General features: G+C 42.3%; 1 protein-coding gene across 4 annotated transcripts in view; it reads right to left on the bottom strand.

Annotated features, from left to right (window-relative positions):
• The window catches only part of PARD3B (par-3 family cell polarity regulator beta), a 641,105-nt gene that overhangs the window by 93,426 nt on the left and 523,876 nt on the right, over positions 1–23,803 (bottom strand). For 3 of the 4 annotated variants that reach the window (XM_065562102.1, XM_065562103.1, XM_065562104.1), the window contains one exon: positions 12,128–12,430. In XM_065562102.1, coding sequence (XP_065418174.1) covers positions 12,128–12,430 — 303 coding nt within the window. Of the gene's footprint in view, positions 1–12,127; positions 12,431–23,803 lie in introns of those variants that run through there. The other variant, XM_024104030.3, reaches the window with a different exon arrangement.

Below are 23,803 nucleotides of genomic sequence, written 5' to 3'. Positions count from 1 at the left end.
GCAGGAGAGAGACTGAAAGAGACCCATACTAGACTAGCCAATAGCCTGTGGCTAGGGCACTCCCCAGGGCTGTAACTCCCCATTAAAGTTCTTGCTCCAAATCAGCCTGGAGCTGAGCCTTGGTCTTGAACAACCCAAGCGTGTCCCTGAACTACCGAGCTGGTACGAGGGGAATCTCATTTTCTCTTATTTTTCACAAAAAGCTTCAAAAGGTATCGGTTTTGTCCTGATGTGAAACAGGAACATTTCTGAAATCTCAAAATGTCTTGTGGGACAGGAAAATCATTTTCCGTCCAGCTCTAGCTGAGAGCTACAGACCACTGGAAACTAGCGGGAAAATAAAATTACATGAGAGTTTTAATAATTTTCTCCACTTTTTAATTAGAATTAGATTTGGTATTTTTATTTAGGATTACCAACATCCCAGAGGTTATGTATTTCTCTGTTCATGTTCCCATTGTGCAGCTATTAAGTATGAAAAAAAATGTAGAAAAAACGTATTTCCTTACAGCACATCTACTAAGGTAGATTTTCCTGTTCAAGAAGAACTGTTTAGTTAAATTGCTAGCCTGCTAAATGGAAATACCACAAGCTATTAGAGGTTTGCACTTTCAATATGCAAGTGACTGGCCTATAAACAAGATTTTAACAGCTTCTCTTTTGAACAGCTCTGACTGTTTAATTAATCTTTAGCCATTAACCATTCATTTAAAATGCCACTTACGAAATCTTAATTTTGCACATTATCAGCTGGTACACAAATAGCTATCCATGAGCAATAGCGTAATGATCTCCCTCTCTCTTTCTTAGAGCTCACCAACCCTATAGTCAATTTTGGCTTCTTAATTAATCACATACATATTAGCATTTAAAATTAAATGGCCGTTTTTTAAAAAGACTTAATGTGCAGAGAAAAGTTAATACTCAGATTATTCTCCTGCTTGTTAAAGGTACAAAAACCAGCTTTTGGTCAAACAACCTCCTGCACAAGACAGAAATTGGGACCTTTTGCCCTCAGCCAGAAAAATCATCAATGGAAGAGAGACAGGCAGGGCCATATAATACCATTCAAGCTGTATGGAAAGATCTCAACTTTCGCTTTTATTTATACATTTAAGAAGCTGGCAACACCATCCTCCAACACAAGTGAGGACAGATGCTCAGACACATATATGCCTTTTGCATATGTGTCCAAGGACTGCAAAAAAAAGGATGTGGGGTTAACAGTAAATAGGCAAAGTTATCACAGAATGATACCAGGCAGTATTATCACATAAGAAAAGGTGGATCTGGAGGGGAAAAAATCTGATATACATGAATGCTTATCACATCTGCAATAACAGACTCATCAGCCTCTGTAGCAGAGCAGTTCCTAGGGAGTTGCTGGATTATAGTATATAAGATTTTACACATCTGTCAATAAGGAAAATGATCCAAATGCAAACCTAGCACTCAGGATGTCCTTGGCTGGATTTGTGACCAGTCCCAGGAGATATTAGGTCTGCTAACCAGTGGACAGCTTACAGGAAGAATGTATGTATTATTGTAAGCTCTTCCAGGCAGTGACCATCTTAGTACCTACCACAGAGGAACACTGGTTCTGACTATGGCTTGAGACTTTACTGCTATATAAATAAAATAGTGAATTTTAATCTGCGGCAGATGCAGCTTCAAAGTTATTCATGTTATGTAAAGGAAAACTGTACTCATTTTCCTCAGACTAGCACTTTGAAATTTCCAAAGATAAGTAGCATAAATAAATTAAGAACTATATTTGGCAATGAATTTGGCATACTTTAAAATGCATACTACTGGGCTGAGCAAACACATTGAGCGATTTGTTCTTCTTTAGCACCGTTCCTGAGATATATCAAGTGTTTCATAAATCTTTTACATCACTATGTTTTAAAGGAAAAAGAGGAAATTGCTTTTTTAAAGTGTGAAATGGGGTTGCAGCATGCACCATGCGTGTCATCTAAGGGATAGGAATGTGGACTATATCACTTTTTGACTATGATGTGACACCTGATTAAAGTATGACCATGTATATCATTGTTGCTACCATTGTTATACAATTGGAACAAATCTTGTACAAAGTATGTCATAAGGTGTCAATGGAAAAGTTATGATTTGATGACTATTGTATGTGCATATCATTTTTGTATTGAAAGTTATGAATATTAACTATATACCTGTGTTTCAAATGTGTTTGCTCCTGTGGTAACACCCATAAGGTGGTTAGTTTACATCTAGTCTAGCCAGCACATTGTGAATGGACCATTCAAGTTGATGGCCCATCAACAAACACAATGGGCCATGGAAGAAGCTTATCTCCACCCGATGGGCCTTCCTGAATATGGGAATACTTCAGCCTCAATATGGGTAATGGCTGCTCCTGAGTCATCGAAGCATGCAAGGACATGTGACTTGCTCATGTGACCATGAACTCCATCTTGTGCATGTACTTTTCCACAAACTAAGACTGAGAGTTTTCCCTCCACATGGGAGAAAGTATAGAAGGCCGAGGAAGCATCTCCATTTTGCCTCTTTCCGGCTCTGATTTCTGGATTATGGATTTACACTAGCAGCAGTATTACAGCCAATGGACTGAGGACCCTCTAATCTTTTGGATGTTACCAGAGACATTATAAGCCAGCAGTTTATTCCATCACTGCTACAAATCTGATCCAAGAACTTTGCAATGATTGTATGTATTTGATTCCTTTGACCATTTTAACTCTCTCCTTTTTCTTTTCTCTTATAAATAAACCTTTGGATATTATTAGGGTTACCATATTCAAACATTTAAAAAAGAGGACACTCCACAGGGCCCTGGCCCCGCCCCAACTCCGCCCTTTCCCCACCCCGGCCCCAACTCCACCCCTTCTCCGCCCCCATTCCAACTCCTTCCCCAAAGTCCCTGCCCCAACTCTGCCCCCTCCTCTGAGCACCCTGCATTTCCCCTCCTCCCTCCCGCTCTGATCTTGGTTGGGGGTTGCTAAGTGCTTCCCTGCTCCCCACTCGACCCGCAGCCCCTATGCCCTTGCCTGCCCTGCTCCTCCTCACCCAGCAGCCTCTGCACCCCCCCGCCCCTTCAGCCTCTGTGCCCCCTGTTCCCCACTCGCCCTGCAGCCTCTGCACCCCCCCGCCCCTGCAGCCTCTGTGCTCCCTGTTCCCCACTCGCCCTGCAGCCTCTGCGACCCCTGCTCGCCACTTGCCCTACAGCCTCTGCGACCCCTGCCTGCCCTGCTCCTCCTCGCCCTGCAGCCTCTGCACCCCCCCGCCCCTGCAGCCTCTGTGCCCCCTGCTCCTCCTCGCCCTGCAGCCTCTGCACCCCCCCGCCCCTGCAGCCTCTGCACCCCCCCGCCCCTGCAGCCTCTGTGCCCCCTGCTCCCCACTCGCCCTGCAGCCCCTGCACCCCCCGGCCCTGCAGCCTCTGTGTCCCCTGCTCCCCACTCGCCCTGCAGCCTCTGCACCCCCCCGCCCCTGCAGCCTCTGTGCCCCCTGCTCCCCACTCGCCCTGCAGCCTCTGCACCCCCCGTCCCTGCAGCCTCTGTGCCCCCTGCTCCCCACTCGCCCTGCAGACCCTGCACCCCCCGCCCCTGCAGCCTCCACACACACACACACACCCCCCGCCGCCTGCCCTTCTCCCCCCCCCCCGCTCACCCGGCAGAGGGAGAGCTGCAGGCTCCACGTGGAATCAAACACAGCCCCACTGCTCTGTGGGGGAGGAGGGAGCGGGGGAGGGGGAGGGACTCTGGCAGCTAGAGGCCCTAGTGGCTGCGAGCAGCTTTCAATCAGGCCAGGCGTCCAATCAGCTGCGCCGCACGAGGGGAAGGGGGAAATCCCGGACATTTCTACTTGATTAGAAATCTCCCCCGGACAGCCATTTAACACTGAAAAAGCCGGACATGTCTGGGGAAACCCGGACGGATGGTAACCCTAGATATTATATACTAAAGGATTGGCAACAACATGATTATTGAGTAAGATCTACATTATATATTGACCTGGGTATGTGGATGGTCCTTTGGGATCATAAGAACCCTTTGGTTGATTACACTGGTTTTAAATAACCACTCATCATTAAGTCTAGTGTCTGGGCAGTGAAACAAGGGCTGGGATATCTGAGGATACTGCATTTCTGACTTCTTGTTAGCCAGTGTGGTGAGACAGAAGTTTACTTTTGTTTCTGGTTTGGTATATCTTATGGAAGAATAACCACCAATTTAGGGTGAGTCTGCTCTATTTCTCAGAAGTTTGTCCTAAATCTGGCATCCTCAGCTGTGACCCACTGAGGCACAGTGACACCTAGGTTGTGCTATGGCAGAAGTTAGCAATATTATGAGACAGCCTAGATGAGTAAGCACTGTAAGAGATGTGTGACTCACTATTCCTTTCAGTAACATATGTACCACAAAATACCGCAGCCACTATTGTATATTGAGACAATACGCATTTGTCTCAGGTACAGTCCCTCCTGAGTTCCCCAGGTGCACATGGTGATGGCACAGACTGCATCACCCTTTGCGATCATATAGCTTTCTCCTCTTGGTAGGGTAAAGGTATTCCACAGATTGGTAGGGTGATATGAGTGGCATATGGACACATTAAGTGAGAAGACCTTGTGGTCCTCCCAGTGCAATAAATATAACTGTGGCTGGTCCTTATATAGGGCATACAAGAGGGATTGGAAGTTCTCTGCTCAGTCTCCATCCCAACCTATACATGGTCCATACAAGCTATCCCATGGTATTGACAGGAAAGAGGCGAGTGTGACCCAAGGCACCTCTGTATTCACACTCTATACACGATTGCAATGATATTTGTACCTTGTAAGGTACATCTGAAAACTAACACCACACTGGTCAATAATAAACATGTGTGACAATGTTGTATGTGGATTTATGGATACTCACTGCTATTATGCTTTACAGTCTGTGACTAAAAATGTTTAAACTCCTCCAGGTATTTCAAGGGGTGTTGATAAACAGGCTTTCTCCAGACAAAGGAAAGAGGTTAACTCCTCTGAATTTGGCCATACCTGGTTAATGGGCTAGGCATTTGTATCAGAAGTTGCAGGAAGAGATAATTTGTATTGTAAACATTACCAACAGCAGAAAAGACAACATGGAGTCTGCACCAGTGTGATGGAGTATATACCCCACACTTGCCTGGAAAGGGTTAATGTAGGCTAAGAAGCTGGCCAATTAACCAGACAGGCCATAGCTGACAGGAATCAGGTGGTTTAAGTAATCCCGTGACTGAAGGAGGGAGCCCAGCTGAGGAGGAAAGAGCTGTGCTGGATTTATAAAGCCAGGAAATTGGTTGCGGAAGGGGGCAGTAGGGAAATATGCTGCAGTCACTGCCTGGAGAAGGGAGGAGTGTTTCATAAGAACATAAGAATGGCCGTACTAGGTCAGACCAAAGGTCCATCCAGCCCAATATCCTGTCTACCGAAAGTGACCAATGCCAGATGTCCCAGAGGGAGTGACCCTAACAGGTAATGATCAAGTGATCTCTCTCCTGCCATCCATCTCCACCCTCTGACAAACAGAGGCTAGGGACACCATTCCTTACCCCATCCTGGCTAACAGCCATTAATGGACTTAAACTCCATGAATGTATCTAGTTCTTTTTTAAACACTGTTATAGTCCTAGCCTTCGGAGGCTGCAGAGACATGTAGGCTACAGCTGCTCCCTGGGAGGAGGGAGTGGTGAAGCCAGCAAACCCAGAGATGGCGGAGTGCCAGACGGTAAGGAAAGGGGCTCAGGGAAAGGCCTAAAAGGAAACAGACCTTGACTGCTGTCTAGAGGGTGCTTGAGGGTGGGCCCAGATTCCCCTGCCAGCCACTGAGGGAGTGGCAATAAGGCACTGAATGGGACAACTTCCTAGGACTGCTGAAGGAAGATTTTGATATCCCAGAAGGGGAAAACATGTACAGGGATCTGGCCGGAGGGCTGAGTCGTGAAGAGGCAGCAGCAGCTCATGGAGTGAGAGGGGCTGCAGACCCAGAGAGAGAGAGAGGCAGAGCGATAGCATGCCACTGCAGAAAGGAGCATCAACCTCATGAGCTATTTCCCAGTGCCAGCCTAGTGGTGAGTTGAGCACCCATCACAACCAGACAGCACGGCACCCACACCTAGCTGGGAAAAGAAGCTTTATGTGGGGATACATTTCAGAAGAATACATTGCAAAGGTTTACTGGACTATAAAGAGGAGTGAACTTTCTAATGGCCAAGACATTTTCTCATCAGGTAAAGGATAACTTAAGGGTTCGCCTCCTGGTCACTGGTGATTTTTCCTATGGAGACAAGCCCTTCGACTTCTGAAAATTTTACACTACATGGTTGTGAATGGACTATGTCCTCTGAAGAGACAACTATATGGCTTTTTGATACTGAAGTCCTACCTCCTCTACCGTCTCATAGAAAGTTTGCACTATTAAAAGGCATAGCCCTGGATACATACAAGAGGCTGCATTACCAAAAATTTAGGGTGATTAGAAATAAACAGAAAAATGCTGGTTGACAAAGAAATAAGTGTGATTTTTTTTTCAAGTTAATGTGTTTCTATTTTTAACTTATGTCAGTTCTTAGGATTCCCAGAGTGCACTGATCATACTAATGCTTTGGCTACATTCACGAAGAAGAACCACTTAAATTTCTATAGCACCTCTCATCTCAAAAATCTTGGCAAAATATACATAGGATTACTTCACCTTCACTGCAATGCAGCCATCACTGAGAAGAAATGCACCAACTGTTTAACAGTGCACAGGAATGCTACATAGCAGTTTAAAACAAGAAGAAAAGAAAACTATGCAAAACTGAAATTACAGATGGAGTTTTAGGTAGAAGGGATGTAACTATGCATGTTGGAAGTACAAGAGGAACCTGCCCCAAATGGATGCATTTATATAGCAGGGGTTAATCATGTACTTCCTAATCACCTGAGTAATAATCTCAGCACATGCGTAGTGCACTGCAGCCTGCATTTTGCACTGTAGAGGGTTCCCAGGTCGGTATGGGACAACCCATGAGTGGGTCACTATAGTAAAAGAATAAATTCAGATCGTTATGTGTTTTTTAGTGGGGGAAGGGAAAGGCGGTTAATTATATATCAGCTATTAGTAGCACTTATCTGGCCACAGAGATTCTCTCATTATAAGTGGCTTTATAATTTTATAAAAGTCATAAAAATGATAATACATTTAAAAAAAAAATCTGATTGCTTGATTCAACTGATGAGTTTTAATTCTCTCTGGCAATGACACATAACTGGAATTCCCAGACTAAAATGAGATCATCTACGCTTTGCTGAAACCAAAAAAGATTTTTTTTTTAAACTTTAGTCACTACTCAAGTCCCCACACACTATATCACCAGCTGTGATTCAGAAGTGGGAGGGAAAAGACAGTATTCTGAAGAAAAATTAACAGCAAAAAATCATGAGAGAGAGAGAGAGAGAGAGAGAGGGAAACCTAGCAAAACATGAACTATTCCATGAACAACCTGCTGATAAAAGCAAAATAACTTTTGTTTGGCTAATAAGCATCCATTATCCACCTCCCCATTATTCTGATGCAGACAAGGTCATTTTCACACCTGACCTAAGATAGATTTGTTTGGTAATGTAGTTTTTCTTTCCACATCTTCATCTCCTCTCAGTAGCCCACACTGGCAGGATTTCCTTGCCTCCAGTTGTCAGTATTTTCAGTAACTGTTGGTTTAGATGTCACAAGCCATTCTATAAATTCATATCCGTTTATTCAGGTTGGGCACAACTCTAATGGCATATGTATTCTCTCTGCTCTAGATGCACAGAGATGGTGGAGTGCTGTGCTGGAGGAAGGAGGGCACAAGAGACATAACAGGCAGCCAGGAGAAAAGGTGAGAGGGAATAACAGAAAGCAGCAGGAGCTGCAGGGAGAGAGAGGAGGAGGAGCCTCTTATGTACCTCGCTAGCACCCCCAGGAGCCTGGACTGATTAACACCACCTTCTCAGGGAGCTTCCTGTTTCCTGCTGCTTCCCTGAACCCACTTGAGGAGAACAGGCAGTCAACTGAAGTACTAGGAGCCAGTTAGGCCCTTAAGACGCTGATATCTTCCCTCACTCAGGCCCTGCTACCAGCCTGCTTATTTGTCCCCTTCAATTGAGTGTTGAGAGCCACTATAGCTGGACAGAACAGCAGTCATGAGTGAAAGAAGAAAACGCCCCTCTGGGGCAGCATTCAGAAAAGGAAAGAAAGCAAAGGAAGCTTTTCTGTCTAAGCAGGAAGGAGCTCTCCTGAGATACATAGACACAAATGTTCACGGTGAGCCTTCCGCCCCAGGGAGGGTTAGGGTGACCAGATGTCCCGATTTTATAGGGACAGTCCTGATTTTGTTTTTTTTTTCTTATATAGGCTCCTACTGCCCCCCCACCACCAGTCCTAATTTTTCACACTTGCTGTCTGGTCACTCTAGTGAGGATGTGAGTGGTGAGGAGATGCCTGATCTTCCAGTTAGTCAGAGTGCAGGTGACCAAGCCGCAACTGCAGCGTCCATATCTCCATCTCAAACGTATGTAACCATGCACATTCCTGAAGAAAAGTGTAGATCAGAGAAGAGTGTGGTGGAGGCGCAAGAAACAGCTGCTGCTGAGTTTAGTTCCTTAAGTCTAGATGACCCAGGACTGTGGACCCACTTGAGCAGTAGCCTGAGGGACTTCTTTGTACTGCATGGGCCACAGCAAGTGAAAAACTTTATGTTCCCCAAAGACAATGAAAATAGAAGTTTCCTCCTACACATTACTGGCATGAAATCCCCAATGGTGACAAAGTGGAGAGGCCATGGCTTATGTACTCAAAAACCCAGAATGTTTTGTTGCAAACTCTTCCAGTCTAATGTTCCAGCCACATTGGGTTCTACAGGAACAAAGGACTGGAAAAATCTGGCTAGAAATCTGATATGCTATGAGAAGGCAGCAAATCACCAGAGAGCATTCCATAGGTGGAAAGAGCTTGAGATGAGACTAAAGTTAAAGGCCACCACAGATGATCAGCATCAAGAGAAGATTGCATCAGTGTCTCTCTACTGGCAAAACATTTTGAAAAGGCTCATTGCCATTGTGAGAATGCTGGCTACCCAAAACCTAGCACGGCGTGGCACTTCAGATCAGCTGTATGTGCCAAACAATGGAAACTTCCTTAAAATTGTGGAGCTGATGGCTGAGTTTGATGCTGTACTCCAGGAGCATCTGAGAAGAGTCACCACCCAAGAAATATACACACACCATTACCTTGGAAAAACAATTCAAAATGAGATCATACAGTTACTGGCAACAAAAGTCAAACAGAAGCTTGTGGCAGATCTGTTTATTACTCTGTTATTCTGGACTGCACACCTGACATCAGCCATACGGAACAAATGACTTTAATGGTGCGTTTGTAACAACAGAACCTAGTGAAAATGTCCCTGCAATGGTGACTGTCAGAGAGCATTTTCTAGAATTTATTGACATTGATGATACTACAGGAGCTGGTATGACAAATGTGCTTCTTAAAAAGCTGGAAGATACAGGAATTGCGATAGCTGACATGAGAGGTCAGGGCTACAATAATGGTGCCAACATGAGAGGAAAGAACAGAGGAGTGCAGACACGGATCTGAGAGTTAAACCCTTGAGCTTTTTTTGTCCCATGCAGTTCTCATTCACTGAACTTGGTGGTCAGTGATGCAGCATCAGCTTCTAGTGAGGCTGCTGAATTTTTTAATGTAATTCAAAGCATCTATGTATTTTTCTCTGCATCAACTCATCGATGGCAAATTTTGAAGCGACATCCTCTCTGACACTGAAACCACTGAGTGCCACACGATGGGAAAGTCGAGTAGAGGCGATAAAGCCTATCAAACACCAAACTGGGAAGATAGATGATGCCATAGTTGCCATTATGGAGGATAATGCTATGATTTAACACTTAATGCTATGACAGGAACTGTTCGTGGGAGAACAGTGGCAGAGGAAAATGGAATCACCAGAAATATACATAACTTCAAATTTCTGCGTGGCTTACTGTTGTTGCATGACATACTGTTTGAAATAAATGTTGTAAGCAAGAGACTCCAAGGTGTTGACCTTGATATATCTGGAGCAATGGAACAACTGGACAAAGCAAAGTCATACCTACAGTCTTACCGGTCAGATGAGGGATTTCTGAAGAGTGCACAGAGGAACTTCACACTGAAGCTATTTTCCCACCCATTCAAGAATACAAGAGTCACCGAAGAAGACGACGACATTTTGATTATGAGGCACAGGATAATCCCATAAGAGATCCCAAACAACAATTCAAAGTTGAATTCTTTAACCAGATGCTAGATTGTGCAATACAGTCAGTTGAAGAATATTTCATGCAGCTCAAGGAACGCAGCAGTATATTTGTTGTATGATATTCCAAAACTCCTCACTATACCTGAAGAAGACCTACACCAGCAATGCAGGGCACTAGAGACAGTGTTGACACATGATGACATGCACGATATTGATGCGAGTGATTTAGGCGATGAACTGAAAGCCCTTTCAAGATACATTTCAGCAGGATCAACTCCAAAGGCTATTCTGGAATATATGTGCACAAATAAGATGACCACCCTCTTTCCAAATGCTTTTGTTGCTCTGCGCATACTTCTAACACTTCCTGTAACAGTTGCCAGTGGAGAACGCAGCTTCTCCAAGCTGAAGTTAATAAAAACACATCTATACTCCATAATGACACAGGAGAGGCTGGTCGGCCTTGCAACCATCTCAATAGAGCATGAGCTGGCCCAGACTGTGGACCTTCAGGAAGCAGTTCAAATCTTTACAACCAAGAAGGCACCACTTTGGTTATTCAAACAGATAAAAATGCCAGTGTTTACTATGCAGACAAGAAAAGTTACATTTGCTGTTCAGGCATTTGAAAGTTAAGTGTTACTTAAAATTTTTGAACGAGGCATTTTAAGTTGTTAGTTCTCCTTTATTGGGGTAGGTAGCAGAGCAGTACCACTAGAGGAGTAGAACAGGAAGAACGCAGAATTGAGACCTTTCTAAGTTTTGGCCCAAGCGAGGGGGCATGGGGCGTCATTTGAGCTCCCCACCTCAGGTGCCAAAATGTTGTGGCCTGGCCCTGCCTAAGACATATCCAAAGTATTGTATCTCTACAAACTCAAAACTCTCCCAAGTCTATGCTCACACAGCCTCTCAAACACATCCAGCATAGAATGTGGCAGTGAGGAACCACATTACAAGCCACAGTACAAGATTCATTCACTAATATTTAAACTGCTCCCCCATCCCATATTCCCAATTCCTCTAATGTCCATTCACCCATCTTCCTTGCACAGTCACATACTGGCCAGAAAAATCCCATGTACATTTATTAACACCATGACACTAATGAAATCATATATTTTTTATACCCCCTACCTCCAGAAGTAACCAGCTTTAGAAACCTCACAGTGATGGCTGCATCACTGAGTCACAGGGTTTTCTTTTTAATTCAAAGAAAAACTTCACCATCTTTCTTTAATGCTATCAACCCGGAAGCTTGACAGTAAGGATTAAAAATTGCTCCTTCTTTCTCACTTGGTTATTGGAAAGGCTGTGAAAGGTAATCAGTCTTGTGAAGCTACACTTTACAGTCTGCATAAAATGCCATGATTCCCAGTTCTCTCCCCAACCTAATTGAAAGTGCATAATATCTCACAGCTGGGGAAATGTAAACTGTAAACATATGCAATATATCACACTATCACAAAAAAACCCGTTACGAATGGGCACTGGGTGATCATCAGGACCAAAAGTCAGAGTTTTGCTGAAGAAGAAGAACTTTTCCTGTCTAAAAGAGAAAAAAACACTTTCTCAGCAGCATAGGAATTGGATAGGAGGCAGTTCATTCATTCTGTTTGTGAAATATGGACCTTTCTATAATGATTTTTATTTGTCTGCTGCTTTATGTAGACCCTTCAGGGGTGCTGTTGGGGCAAAGGCTGTTCTTGGTTAAAACAATGTAAATCAAGAGTAAAACCATTTTTTTCTATTCGGTAAATACAAGTGCACGTGAAATTGAAAAATCAGGTGATCTGCAGCCATTGGGAAGTATTACCTGTCAGCAGACGTCTGGGGATGGTGCTGCTTGTTTATCTTTGCATACAGTCCTTCCAAATGTTCCCTCTCTCCTGATACTGAAGGGATATCCCGTGGGTATCCAAAGGTTTCTGCTACAGGTGGAGACGATGGCCTGTAGACATTTGCTGCTGGGTAAGCCTCTCTGAAGTGATTCACTCTGGCATAATTTGGGTCCATATCATCATCATCATCATCAGGTGGTGGACCTACAGGGCTTGTGGAGTAATCAGCAAGCCCTCTTGCCTGCTTTTGCCGTAATTCCTGATGTTTTGCACCAATCCTAATCATTAGAAAGAAACAAAGAAAGACAACACATTTGGATTTACTCCAGCAATGACAGCAAACCAGTGATGCATCAAGGAAAATTTTAAAAACATCTCTCAGCTGTTATAACTATATGTATATTTCAAGACAGTAGAACTCCAATGCAAGCAGAAATCTCTAGGTTCTATTCCTTTGGCATGCATCTTTGTAAACAAGTCTTGTTATCATTCCGCACTCTGACAACAGATTATTGCAGAACAGGCTGCAATTTTTCACAAGTATTCCTGGTAAGTGCTGTTTGTGTATATGTGCACAAACACAGTTTTAATCATACACAGATCTAATATTTTAGAAAAACATCTCTACTAAAGGTTTGTGTTAAAACCACAACGCAGGCTTAAATATCTAACCTAATCTTCAAACTTTTCATCTAAATTAGCTAATAAAAATATTATTGCCTCTTTGGCCTCTTGACCGACACATATTCTTCTAAATAAATTAACTTGCGAAAAGTGGATTAAACATGAAATAAATGTGAAGATGGCACAGTTGTTTGCAAAGCAGGAGCAAAAGCAATTTGCTTGAGATTTAAAATATATATATATATTTTTTTTCCATAAATGGAAGACCTCATGCCTCATTATATAGGGGCTAGGGACAGAGTAAAACAGGGAAGAAATTAATAGAAACCTGACAGAGATGGATTGGTACATATAAGTGAATTAAAGACTATTACTGGCAGTGCTCCACTGTGATAAAGCCTTAAGTGGTATTACAAAACGCTTCTGCTAATCAGTGCCATTGTGTAATCTGTGGGGAATAGGAATAGTAAAACATATTCAGGTAAATTTCAAACCCAAACTTCAACGATTCAATATTTACTCCTGAATCAAAAAAATACAATAAAGTTCCATGAATGTGCAACTTCTGTTAAATGTTCAGTTCCTCTTTAAGATGGCATAATTAAACACAAAGAGAAGAATGACAGCAGCGTGCTGACCGTAGTATGGAGACTGTACTTATGGAAGTGTTTGATGTAGGAAAAGATGCAAGGCAGAAGCATGTAGCACACCTGTAAAAGTCAACATTTACCCACTGTCACTGTATCTGAAGTATAGTAGCATTTCCCCATATTTAATAAATATAGCGACAGAGTCCTGTGGCACCGTATAGACTAAAAGATGTATTGGAGCATAAGCTTTCGTGGGTGAATATCCACTTCGTCAGATGTATTCAGCCACGAAAGCTTATGCTCCAATACATCTGTTAATCTATAATCTGCCACAGGACTCTGTGTCACTTTTTACAGATACAGACTAACACGGCTACCCCTCTGATACTTGATAAATATAGTGAGTCTATAGAAAGAATAAGAGGTAGGAAAATACTTAATGTGGTTAAACATTGGTGATGACTGTGGCCAAAAACACACAGAGTGTGCAGGACAAATAGTCAGAAGCCTGGAGATGAGAAAAGAAGAGGTTTTGGAGAAAATTTGGAAGGGCCCTGAAACATACATAGCCCTGGAAATAAGACGACTAAACCACACTGAGATATTAAAGCATTGCTGTACATCCAGTTGATCCATTCTTTCCAGATATGTGCAACCAACTGGAATATGTACCTGAGGATTTTTATTTTGCTTCATTAGAAAATATATTTCAGTATGAAAAACCAAGATGCATCTTGTGGTGGGGAGGGACGATGCAGCAGACAGCTTTGATGGGTGTCAGTGAGGTGCACACACCAAGGTTTTGGCAGCTGGCGGGAGGGAGGGATGGAAAAGAGGAAAGTGTGTTCAATTTTTCCTCTCCCACTTCCTCAGCCATGGAACACTTCTCTCCTCCTCCTCCCAGGTCACCCTTCCTCTTTCAGAATAAAACCTAACGTGTACAGTCAGTAACAGGTGGGTGAAAGAACAGTAGTTTTCTGTGTCCTCTCTACTGTTTTCTCCAAGTCCTCTAGCCCTCATCCATTTACTGCATTTTCTGCAGATAAGGCTACATTTATTTATTCTGGCTCTTAGTGTATTTCTTCTGTTTCCTTTTTTATTTCTTTGTTCCTACTAAGTTCCTCAAACCACTTGGGCTTTCTGTTCTTATACCTTCTATGTTTTGTTTTTTTCTTTTGGCCTTTTCCTGTTTCTCTCCTCTACCCAATCCTGCTCTCTCTGTACCCTTCAGTCTTCTCTGCTTTTCTACTCCCCTCATTCTCTCATTCCACCACACACATTCTTTGTCTCTAATTCACATGCTGGCCCAGCCAGGTCAGTAGCCCTGTGTGGATGGTGGAGGCTGACCAGCCTGTAGGCTCACAACTCATAGCACTGCCAGGATTCAGAGTGTCTTTGATTCCACATGGATCTGTTACTATGCGAATGGGAGATTTCACTGGGGGGGGGAGTGGGGCGTCTCATGGAGGGTATATCATGGGGTTGACATACAACAGACCTGGTCAGTGAGGCACACATGCTCTCAGCTAACCTGCTGTCAATTTCATTGGCTCAGCTAGTTTCTGACTCCTTTGGAGGGCCAGAGTTTGATGGGGTTTACATAAAGTGGGGGAGACGTCTGTTTTTTGTAAAACACACAGGGACACTGGGATAGATATTGAGGAAAAGGGACATTCCTTTACTCAGGGACACATGGGTACTCTGGGGTGGAGAAAAAGGCAAGCATGGATATACAGCTGAAGTCTATGCTGAAATTACCACAGATGAAAACAAACACTAATAAGCAGTGATTGGTTTTCCTTTCTATACTGTAGCATCAAACCTCAAACCAGCCCTAGCACGAATAATTAGTGAGTAGATGAAAATATGCAAAAGGCTTCATCCTCTACGGGTTCCTGAATAACGATAAAAGAAAGACTACACAGCAGGAGGGACCCAGCCTGCCTGCGTCAGAGCTGCCAGAACAAACTCACCACATTTTATGTTAAGTCATTTTGGAAAAAGTTCTAATCCGATCAATTCTTGCAACAAAACAATCTTTCCAGGGCGAGTGCAGTATGGATCCTGTTGTCAGGGAGTGCTTACTGTACTATGATGACAGGGATGGATTTCCATTTGCAATACAGCTACAGACATCAATACAGCAGGGAGCGGGGCTGTATCACTGGTTTCTGTCTTTTATCCATAAAGTGCCTTCACAAGAAATCATCTTGCAGAAAGATTAATATTTTACATGCCCCACATGGTGTTCTGTTTAGAAATGGAAAGATGAAAGCACTCTATTTGTTTAACCCCCACCCACACACCCCAAATAGCTTATAGCTATTGGACCCAGTACATTTATCAGTTCTACAGTCCCTATCTCTGAAAGTTCTGCCTTTTGCCCATTAAATGCTTTTATAGCAATTTAAGATTATTTCTGCTATTGGGCCAAATCCTGAGAGATGCTGAGCATTTGCAAATATATCCAGGAAACCGAAGACAATAGACCAGATCCTCAACTGGTCTAAAATGGCATAACTCGATTGACTTCAGTGGGGGTGCGCCTATTGACATCAGCTGAGGAGCTAGCCCAATACCTTTATGCTGCACATCAGGGAATTTCTACGGGTGGGATAACGTACAGGTTTTCTATTAGCCTTAATGATGGGATGTTGTATCTCCTTGGATGGTCTCATGAGGGAGGGCAAAAGCAGCAGCACATAACATTCTCTAGAGGAGAAGACTTGGGGCAACTCATGGGAATTGCAACGGTGAACGGAAATGGACTCTGAACTGATACGTACGATACCCCTTAGAGATTGCAGACTTGACGGTAACAGAGTAGCACAACACAGTGGCATCATGTGTAACTTGCTTTCATGTTTGACAGTGAAAGTAATTTGTTCTGCCATCAATACTGGTACCTTCTGCACAACAAAAGCTGGAATTAGGTTAGCACAATTTTCTTTTGTTACTGTGAATAAGCCTAGCGTCTTCAAATTTTCCTTATGAATGCAGCCTACAGTCACTTTCACTGCTATGATCTGTACCTGCTCAAGAACAAATTACTTACTTTCTATATTATGCTGACCAGTCAATGCCAGTTTATGTGAATTTCTTGATGATCAATGCCTCATCTTTTCAATAGGGCTATTGTAATTGTATTAATATTTCTTGTTTCTTTCTCACTCTTCCATGGAAATCTATAACATCTGCTCAATGATCTCTCTTTTACTGTTTCTGTTTTTCATTTCAATCCAAGCTCTACCTGATGTGAGAATTGAACTACACAGGCTGTATAATTTCAATTTTGTATCTACCTATTTTACTAAACCTTCCTTTATTCCTCTTACCATTGTAGTTTCTATTTTCTAAAGTTTTTCCATTTTCCATTTTCTAAAGTTTTAAATATCCTGATTGCATAACATCACCATGTTCTGACCCAATCTTTAAGAACATTTGTTTTCTACAAAACATACCAATAAGTGCCTAATAATCTTTTATCCTGCTTCACCCTATTACCTTCCTCTCCCATATAACATTCTGTCTTGCCTCCCCAACCTGCTATGTGTTGCACATTTGTACAGTGTTTTGCCCTGTTCCCCTACTCTTACTTCTCTTTTGTTGATTTTTCTTATAATTTAGACTAGTTCCACCTCTTACCCTCATCACAGAAATCTGCCAAATCAACAGAATTGTCACCGCAAACAGCCTTGAAACTACAACTAGCGTACTACAATTACAGAAGAGACCAACATGTATCACAGGATGGGTCTGGTTAAACAAGTGGAAGCAAGAGATTACATGTCACTCACCACCCTGACACCAGCAGTGAAACTAAAGAGGAGAGGCACAGGTCACAATCTGAACAGTTTAGCCTAATACTAAGTTTATATAAACTTCCTGATGAGGGAATGGGAAATAAACCACATAGGATGGAAGGAAGCCAGTCACATTTCCCTTCTGTATCCCATATCAATTCTGCTCACTCTATTCTGCCACCTGAAACCAAGCATCCAGTTAAATCACTGCATGACGAATGCATCAACTTCCGTTAGCTGTGCATCTGTGAAAACACAGCCCTCTCACCTAGGTAGCTAGAGCATAGGCATCTTAGAAATGCTGTAGCATGTCCTGCCCTCTTAACCTCCTGTGATTCCCCCTCTCTTTTAATTGTCATCCAAAGCCAAACACATAGTTCCTGCCTAAAGATTTTCCGTAGCTTCCAAATCCCAGAATCTATCATGCATAACTTTTCCTAGCCACATATAAGCCAATAATTTTGGGCTGCAAAGGCCAAATGCTCACATTGCAGATTTTTTATATAACCCTGATAAGAATATGGGTAAAGTTTTCAAAATAACTTAAGTACCATTTTCAAAAGTGGCTTAAGACATTGAAGGAGTCTAAATCTCATTGAAAGTCAATGGGCCTTAGGCTTCTAAATGTCTAGAAAAATTCAGTTCTGAAAAATTGAACTTATGTGCATTTGAAACTTTTACCCCATATCTGGGGCTGCTCAGCACAAGAACAATAATTTATGGTATACACGTTCATTTATTCCTCAGACCTCCTTCCAATATGACTAGGACCCTACCAAATTCACAGTCCATTTCATGGTCATAGGATTTTTAAAATCGTAAATGTTGTGATTTCAGCTATTTAAAGCTGAAATTTCACAGTGTTGTAATGGTAGGGGTCCTGACCCAAAAAGGAGTTGGCAGTGGTGGTGTCCCAAGGCTGTTGTAGCGAGGGGTTGCAGTACCGCTACCCTTACTTCTGCGCTGCCTTCAGAGCTGGGCGGCCGGAGCGCGGCAGCTGTTGGCCGGGCACACAGCTCTGAAGGCAGCTCGCCACCAGCAGCGCAGAAGTAAGGGTGGCAATACCATACCATGCCATCCTTACTTCTGCACTGCTGCCTTCAGAACAGAGCAGCTGGAGAGTGGCGGCTGCTGGCCAGGAGCCCAGTTCTGAAGGCAGAGCCGCCGCCAGCCGCAGCGCAGAAGTAAGGATGGCCTGGTATGGTATTACCACCCTTACTTCTGCGCTGTTGCTGCTGGTGGGGCCCAGTGAACAGCTGCCGCTCTCCGGCCACCCAGCGCTGAAGGCAGCGCAGAAGGAAGGGTGGCAATAAGGCAACACCCCTAAAATAATCTTGCAACCCCTCCGGCAACTCCCTTTTGGGGTCAGGACCCCCAATTTGAGAAATGCTGGTCTCACCCATGTAATCTGTATAGCAGAGGGTAAAAGCACACAAAAGACCAGATTTCTCAGGGAGAGACCAGATTTCATGGTCCATGACGTGTTTTTCTTGGCTGTGAATTTGGTAGGGCCCTAAATATGATCCATTAACACAAATTCCATAGCTGGCACCTTTTTTGTGTACCACAAGTATGAACTCTGTAAGGAACTTCTATTCAATAACCACATCTTTTCTTAGTGGGAAGGAGCAGAACATTCCAGCCTTCAAGTTCTTCTCTGTTGTATATCTCAGGTGAGAAGAACAACTGGTTAGCACAATGTGCAGCATGCAAACCAAATGCTGCCAGTTACCATCTGTAATGAAAACATGAACAAAAATTGCTAGCTACTGCAGAAAGGCTGCAGTTACAATTGTGGCCATGTAGACACAGCTCAAAGGCTCCTACTGACAGCACTGAAATTGCTTGAGGGATCCCAAAAGGCAGATAATGTACTATTTTCTTCTAGCCAGCAAGAACAAACTTTCTGCTGAAAATGTACAACAAGAAGTACAACAATCTGTTTTATTATACGTCAAGTACAGATTGTGTGCCTGATGCTGTGTAGAGCACATGGAATGCCATGATCCATGCTCCAAGGTGCCAATCTAAGTAGACAATACAGTCAAACAGAAAATACACCTGGTGACCAAACAATGGTGGTGGGGAGGGATTGCTTCATTTTTAATAGAGTACAGCAATATATTTAGATACAAAGGATTAAAATTGATAGGCTTTGCAGAAAATGTATGTTTTAAGCAGCGATTTGACCAAGCATTAGTGCATCAGTGAAGGAAGTTCCCAAAGGCAAAATAGGAGAAGGAACAATAACTAGCAAAGGTGAAGTGTACAATAGGAATAGATAGGCAGGAGGCATAGGTCATTTACGATAATTAGTATTCGATTTGCAATTAATATAGTGAAAAGGGAGTGGTTGTGAAAGCGGCTTGAGATGCAGCTGGACTTTCACAAAAAGGCCCAATCCTGTGAGTCTTTTAATCAGGTTAATTGGTGTAATACACATTCTTCCATTCATTCGCTCTTTCCTTGTGTGCAGCAGAATAAAAGCCGCTGCATTTTTCCACTCACGTGATGCTGCCTGAGATCTCCAAACCGCAATGATTACTCAATTTACATCTGATTTAGAGTCTTAATATCTCAACTGTGATTTTACATAACATTTCTGCTTTTGTCTCTCATTTCCCTAATTCATACATAGACTGAAAAAAGCGTTATCTAGGAGAAAGTACCCTACTGCCCCAGGAGGTCATTTGGATTTCAGTTGGGTTTAAGGTTTCAATACTTTTTTCTATCTGGTAGCACAATATATTCCAATGGTTAAAACATCAGATTTTCATTCATCTACATAAAAGTGGACCAAATAAATTCTGCCTTTAGACCTTCATATGCAGCACTCACTAAAGTGAATTGAGTATTTCATGTGACTATCTGAGGCAGCATCTGGTCAAATACTTTAAATTTTTTATTTTATCATTATTAATATGCATGAACTTTTCATACAAGTATTAACAAATCTTATTCATAACCTGAATGTGTTACCTTTAAAAGTCTCATTTGTGTTTGTCAATCTTTTATTCTCTGGTGAGGCCCAATATTTTAAAGTGGAAAATTAAGTATTTCTCATAGTTCAGTGCTTTAGTCTTCAACCCCCAAAACAATGGGTAACTGAAGGAATCATCTGAAGGCAGCTGGGTTGGACCAGTATAAGTGTGACTGCAGTATTGTTATTACTAGGTATATCAAGCATGAAAAGGAAAGAACCCAGCTTGACTACCAGGGCTTCTTTTCAATTGCTTTGCACTGTGTATAGTAATATACACAAGTGTAAAACTCTACTATTCTAAGCTGGTCGAGTACATTACACCCAGTTTGCATAATTGTAGGCAACTGTAACAAGATGCATGGCAATGCTTGCAGAGCTCTGCTTAATGCAGATTCATATTCCCTGCACCTCCTCTCCTGCTCATCACTCTTTACCCTGAGCTCACACTCCCACCCCGCACCAAACCTGTGCTATGTAGGATCAAACATTAATTTAGTAAGCGTCAACATCCCTGTAAGGTAGCTAGGAGATACATACTAGAGAGATTACTTTGTCCACCACTGAAGTGCAACCATCTTTGAGGTGACACATGGCTGTTTAACAGTGAACAGCAACACGTCCAATTGAAATTACAGGAGAAATTTAGGTAGGCAAAACATACTAGAACATTTGCTACTTTTTGAACAGCAGGGTGAAGGCTATATAAGGTTTTCCATTAATGTAATTTCAATATTTTTCAGTGAATTTGTTTTGATCATGGTTTTATCTCTTGTGTGTGTGTTTCAGTCAATTTAAAAGTGGTCAACTTTTACTGGAGCAAATAGCCGTAGAAAGAGAATTGCAAATGGCACGTATTTGTTGATGAAAATATTCTCCCCAAAGTCCTTGCAACTTAACCAATCAAGGAAAAGAAACAAACAATCACAACTATACAACACAGCTCAAGTTCTGAATATCTATGATCTTTCCATAAAGTAAATATTTCATAAACAAACAACCAGATAAATTGAATGATGACTCAATGTGAGGAAATTGTAATTTACTTGCACATTATTTGCTCAGCTCTAGTGAGTATCGGATTTGGAATCTGGCAAAAAAAAAAAAAGAGATTAATACCACTGTTCTTAAGAAAAATACCATGTGACCTGTACTGATCCCAGGATGTGAAGATTTTGATTTTACACTGCATTCAAAAGACAGCATCTGAAACTTCATGCTGCAATGTTGGTTCATGACCAACTCAAAGGGAAGACTGACATTTACTCAATCACCAACAGCATTTCCTGTAGCGCTAGGTATCCTTGGAAAGTCTCCTGTCCAACACTAAGCTGTCACAACTTTGCTTAGGTTAGTGAGATCTTATGAGCTTACAGCACAAAGTACTGGAGTGCATAAATGATGTTATTTTTCTCCATCTGAAAGAAATTCAAAGAGTGGAAGATTTAAAACGATATCCCTGTGATATGATTTTTCCCTAAAAATTTCTTCATTATATATTATATTCAATTTAGGTTTATAGACACATATACAGAGTCTACCTGCATGAAATAGAGACAAATTCACCTGAGTTTGGGAATGAAAGGTTTACTTTTTAATTAATAGTCCCTGATTTAAAACTAAGCTGAACATGAAGAGATGGGACTTTTTAGTTTTCCAGTACTAAATATGTTGTGGAGAATTAAATGTGTGCACTGCACACACACACACACACACACACACACAAATTGCAAACATCTAGAAGATAATAAGGTGATAAGTAACAGTCGGCATGGATTCGTCAAGATCAAATCATGTTAAACCATCGTAATAGCTTTCTTTGACAGAGTAATATGCCTTGTGGATGGGAAGAAGCGGTAGATGTGGTACAGCTTGACTTTAGTGAAGATTTTTATACTGTCTCACATGACCTTCTCATAAACAAACTAGGGAAATACAACCTAGATGGAGCTACTATAAGGTGGATGCAAAACTGGTTGAAAAACTGTTCCCAGAGAGTAGTTATCAGTGGTTCACAGTCAAGCTAGAAAAGCATATCAAGTAGAGTCTCGCAGGGATCATTTCTGGTTCCGGTTCTGTTCAGTATCTTCATCAATGATTTAGATAATGGCATAGGGAGTACACTTATAACGTTTGTGGATGATACCAAGCTAGGAGGAGTTGCAAGTGCTTTGGAGAATAGGATTAAAATTCAAAATGATCTGGACAAACTGGAGAAATGGTCTGAAGTAAATAGATTAAATTCAATAAGGACAAATGCCAAGTACTCCACTCAGGAAGGAACAATCTGCTGTACACATACGAAATGGGAAATGACTGCCTAGGAAGGAGAACTTCAGAAAGGGATATGGGGATCATAGTGGATCACAAGCCTCAACAGGGTAACATTATTGCAAAAAAAGCAAACATAATTCTGGGATTTATTAGCAGGAGTGTTGTAAGCAAGACACAAGAAGTAATTCTTCCACTCTACCCTGTGCTAATTAGGCTTCAGCTGGAATACTGTGTCTAGTTCTGGGTGCCATATTTCAGGAAAGATGTAGACAAATTGGAGAAAGTCCAGAGAAGAGCAACAAAAAAAACGATTAAAGGTCTACAAAACATGACCTATGAGGGAAGATTGAAAAAATTGGGTTTGTTTAATCTGGAGAAGAGAAGACAGAGGGGACATGATAACAGTTTTCAAATACATAAAAGGTGGTTACAAGGAGGCGGAAGAAAAATTGTTCTTCTTAACTTCTGAGGATAGAACAAGAAGCAATGGGCTTAAATTGCAGCAAGAGCGGTTTAGGTTGGACATTAGGAAAAACTTCCTGTCAGGTTAAGCACTGGACTAAATTGCCCAGGGAGGTTGTGGAAACTGCATCACTAGAGATTTTTAAGAGCAGGTTAGACAAACACCTGTCAGGAATGGTCTAGATAATACTTAGTCCTGCCATGAATGCAGGGGACTGGATTAGATAACCACTCAAAGTCCCTTCCAGTCCTACGATTCTATGAAAAACTCCTTTGCTAACTGCCCATGCCTACAAACGTTTGCCTTAGACTCTCTGGCAGAGAGGGGGAGAGAGAAGAGGAAGTCTGCAATTATGGTATTTCCCCAAGCACATGCTGATGCAAAGTGCTGAAGGGCATACAGATTTCTATGTGGGGAAGCAGGGTGGGCTTTCCGAGCCATTTTTCTGCCTCCTCTGACCCTGGCATTGGCAAGAAGCTGAACTAGCTCCACTGGTAAGTTAGAGCAGCCACCAGACTTCTCTAGCTTATGTCAGATGAAACAGTCTCCTGGGAACCATTCTGTGAGTCCAGGATCATAGAACAGTGGCATGCATGAGCCCCATCTTTGAATGTCCCCTGTGTGCAGCAGAATGCATAGATCCAGCTTTATAGCACTAGGAAGCTCCCCTACATCAAGATAGCTTGAAGTGCCCTCTGCATTGCTTGAGCAGTACCAAAGAGAATTTCCCTTAGCGGAGGATCTCAATCTCTGTCTCTGCAACTAAACTTTCCAGCAACAATAACAAAACAACTTGATTATTACTTTTCCAAGTTCCATTTTAATCCTATGTTTCCTATGAAGTATGCCTTTGGCTTGTAAGCAATCAATAATGCAATCAGTTATAATTCTCTTTGACAGCATCATTTTAAAGATGT

This window comes from Chrysemys picta, chromosome 11, assembly GCF_011386835.1.
Source record: "Chrysemys picta bellii isolate R12L10 chromosome 11, ASM1138683v2, whole genome shotgun sequence".
In the NCBI taxonomy this organism is placed as follows: Eukaryota; Metazoa; Chordata; order Testudines; family Emydidae; genus Chrysemys; species Chrysemys picta.
The sequence above is the reverse complement of the archived record's forward strand: the minus strand, read 5'-3'. Positions and strand labels throughout refer to the sequence as shown.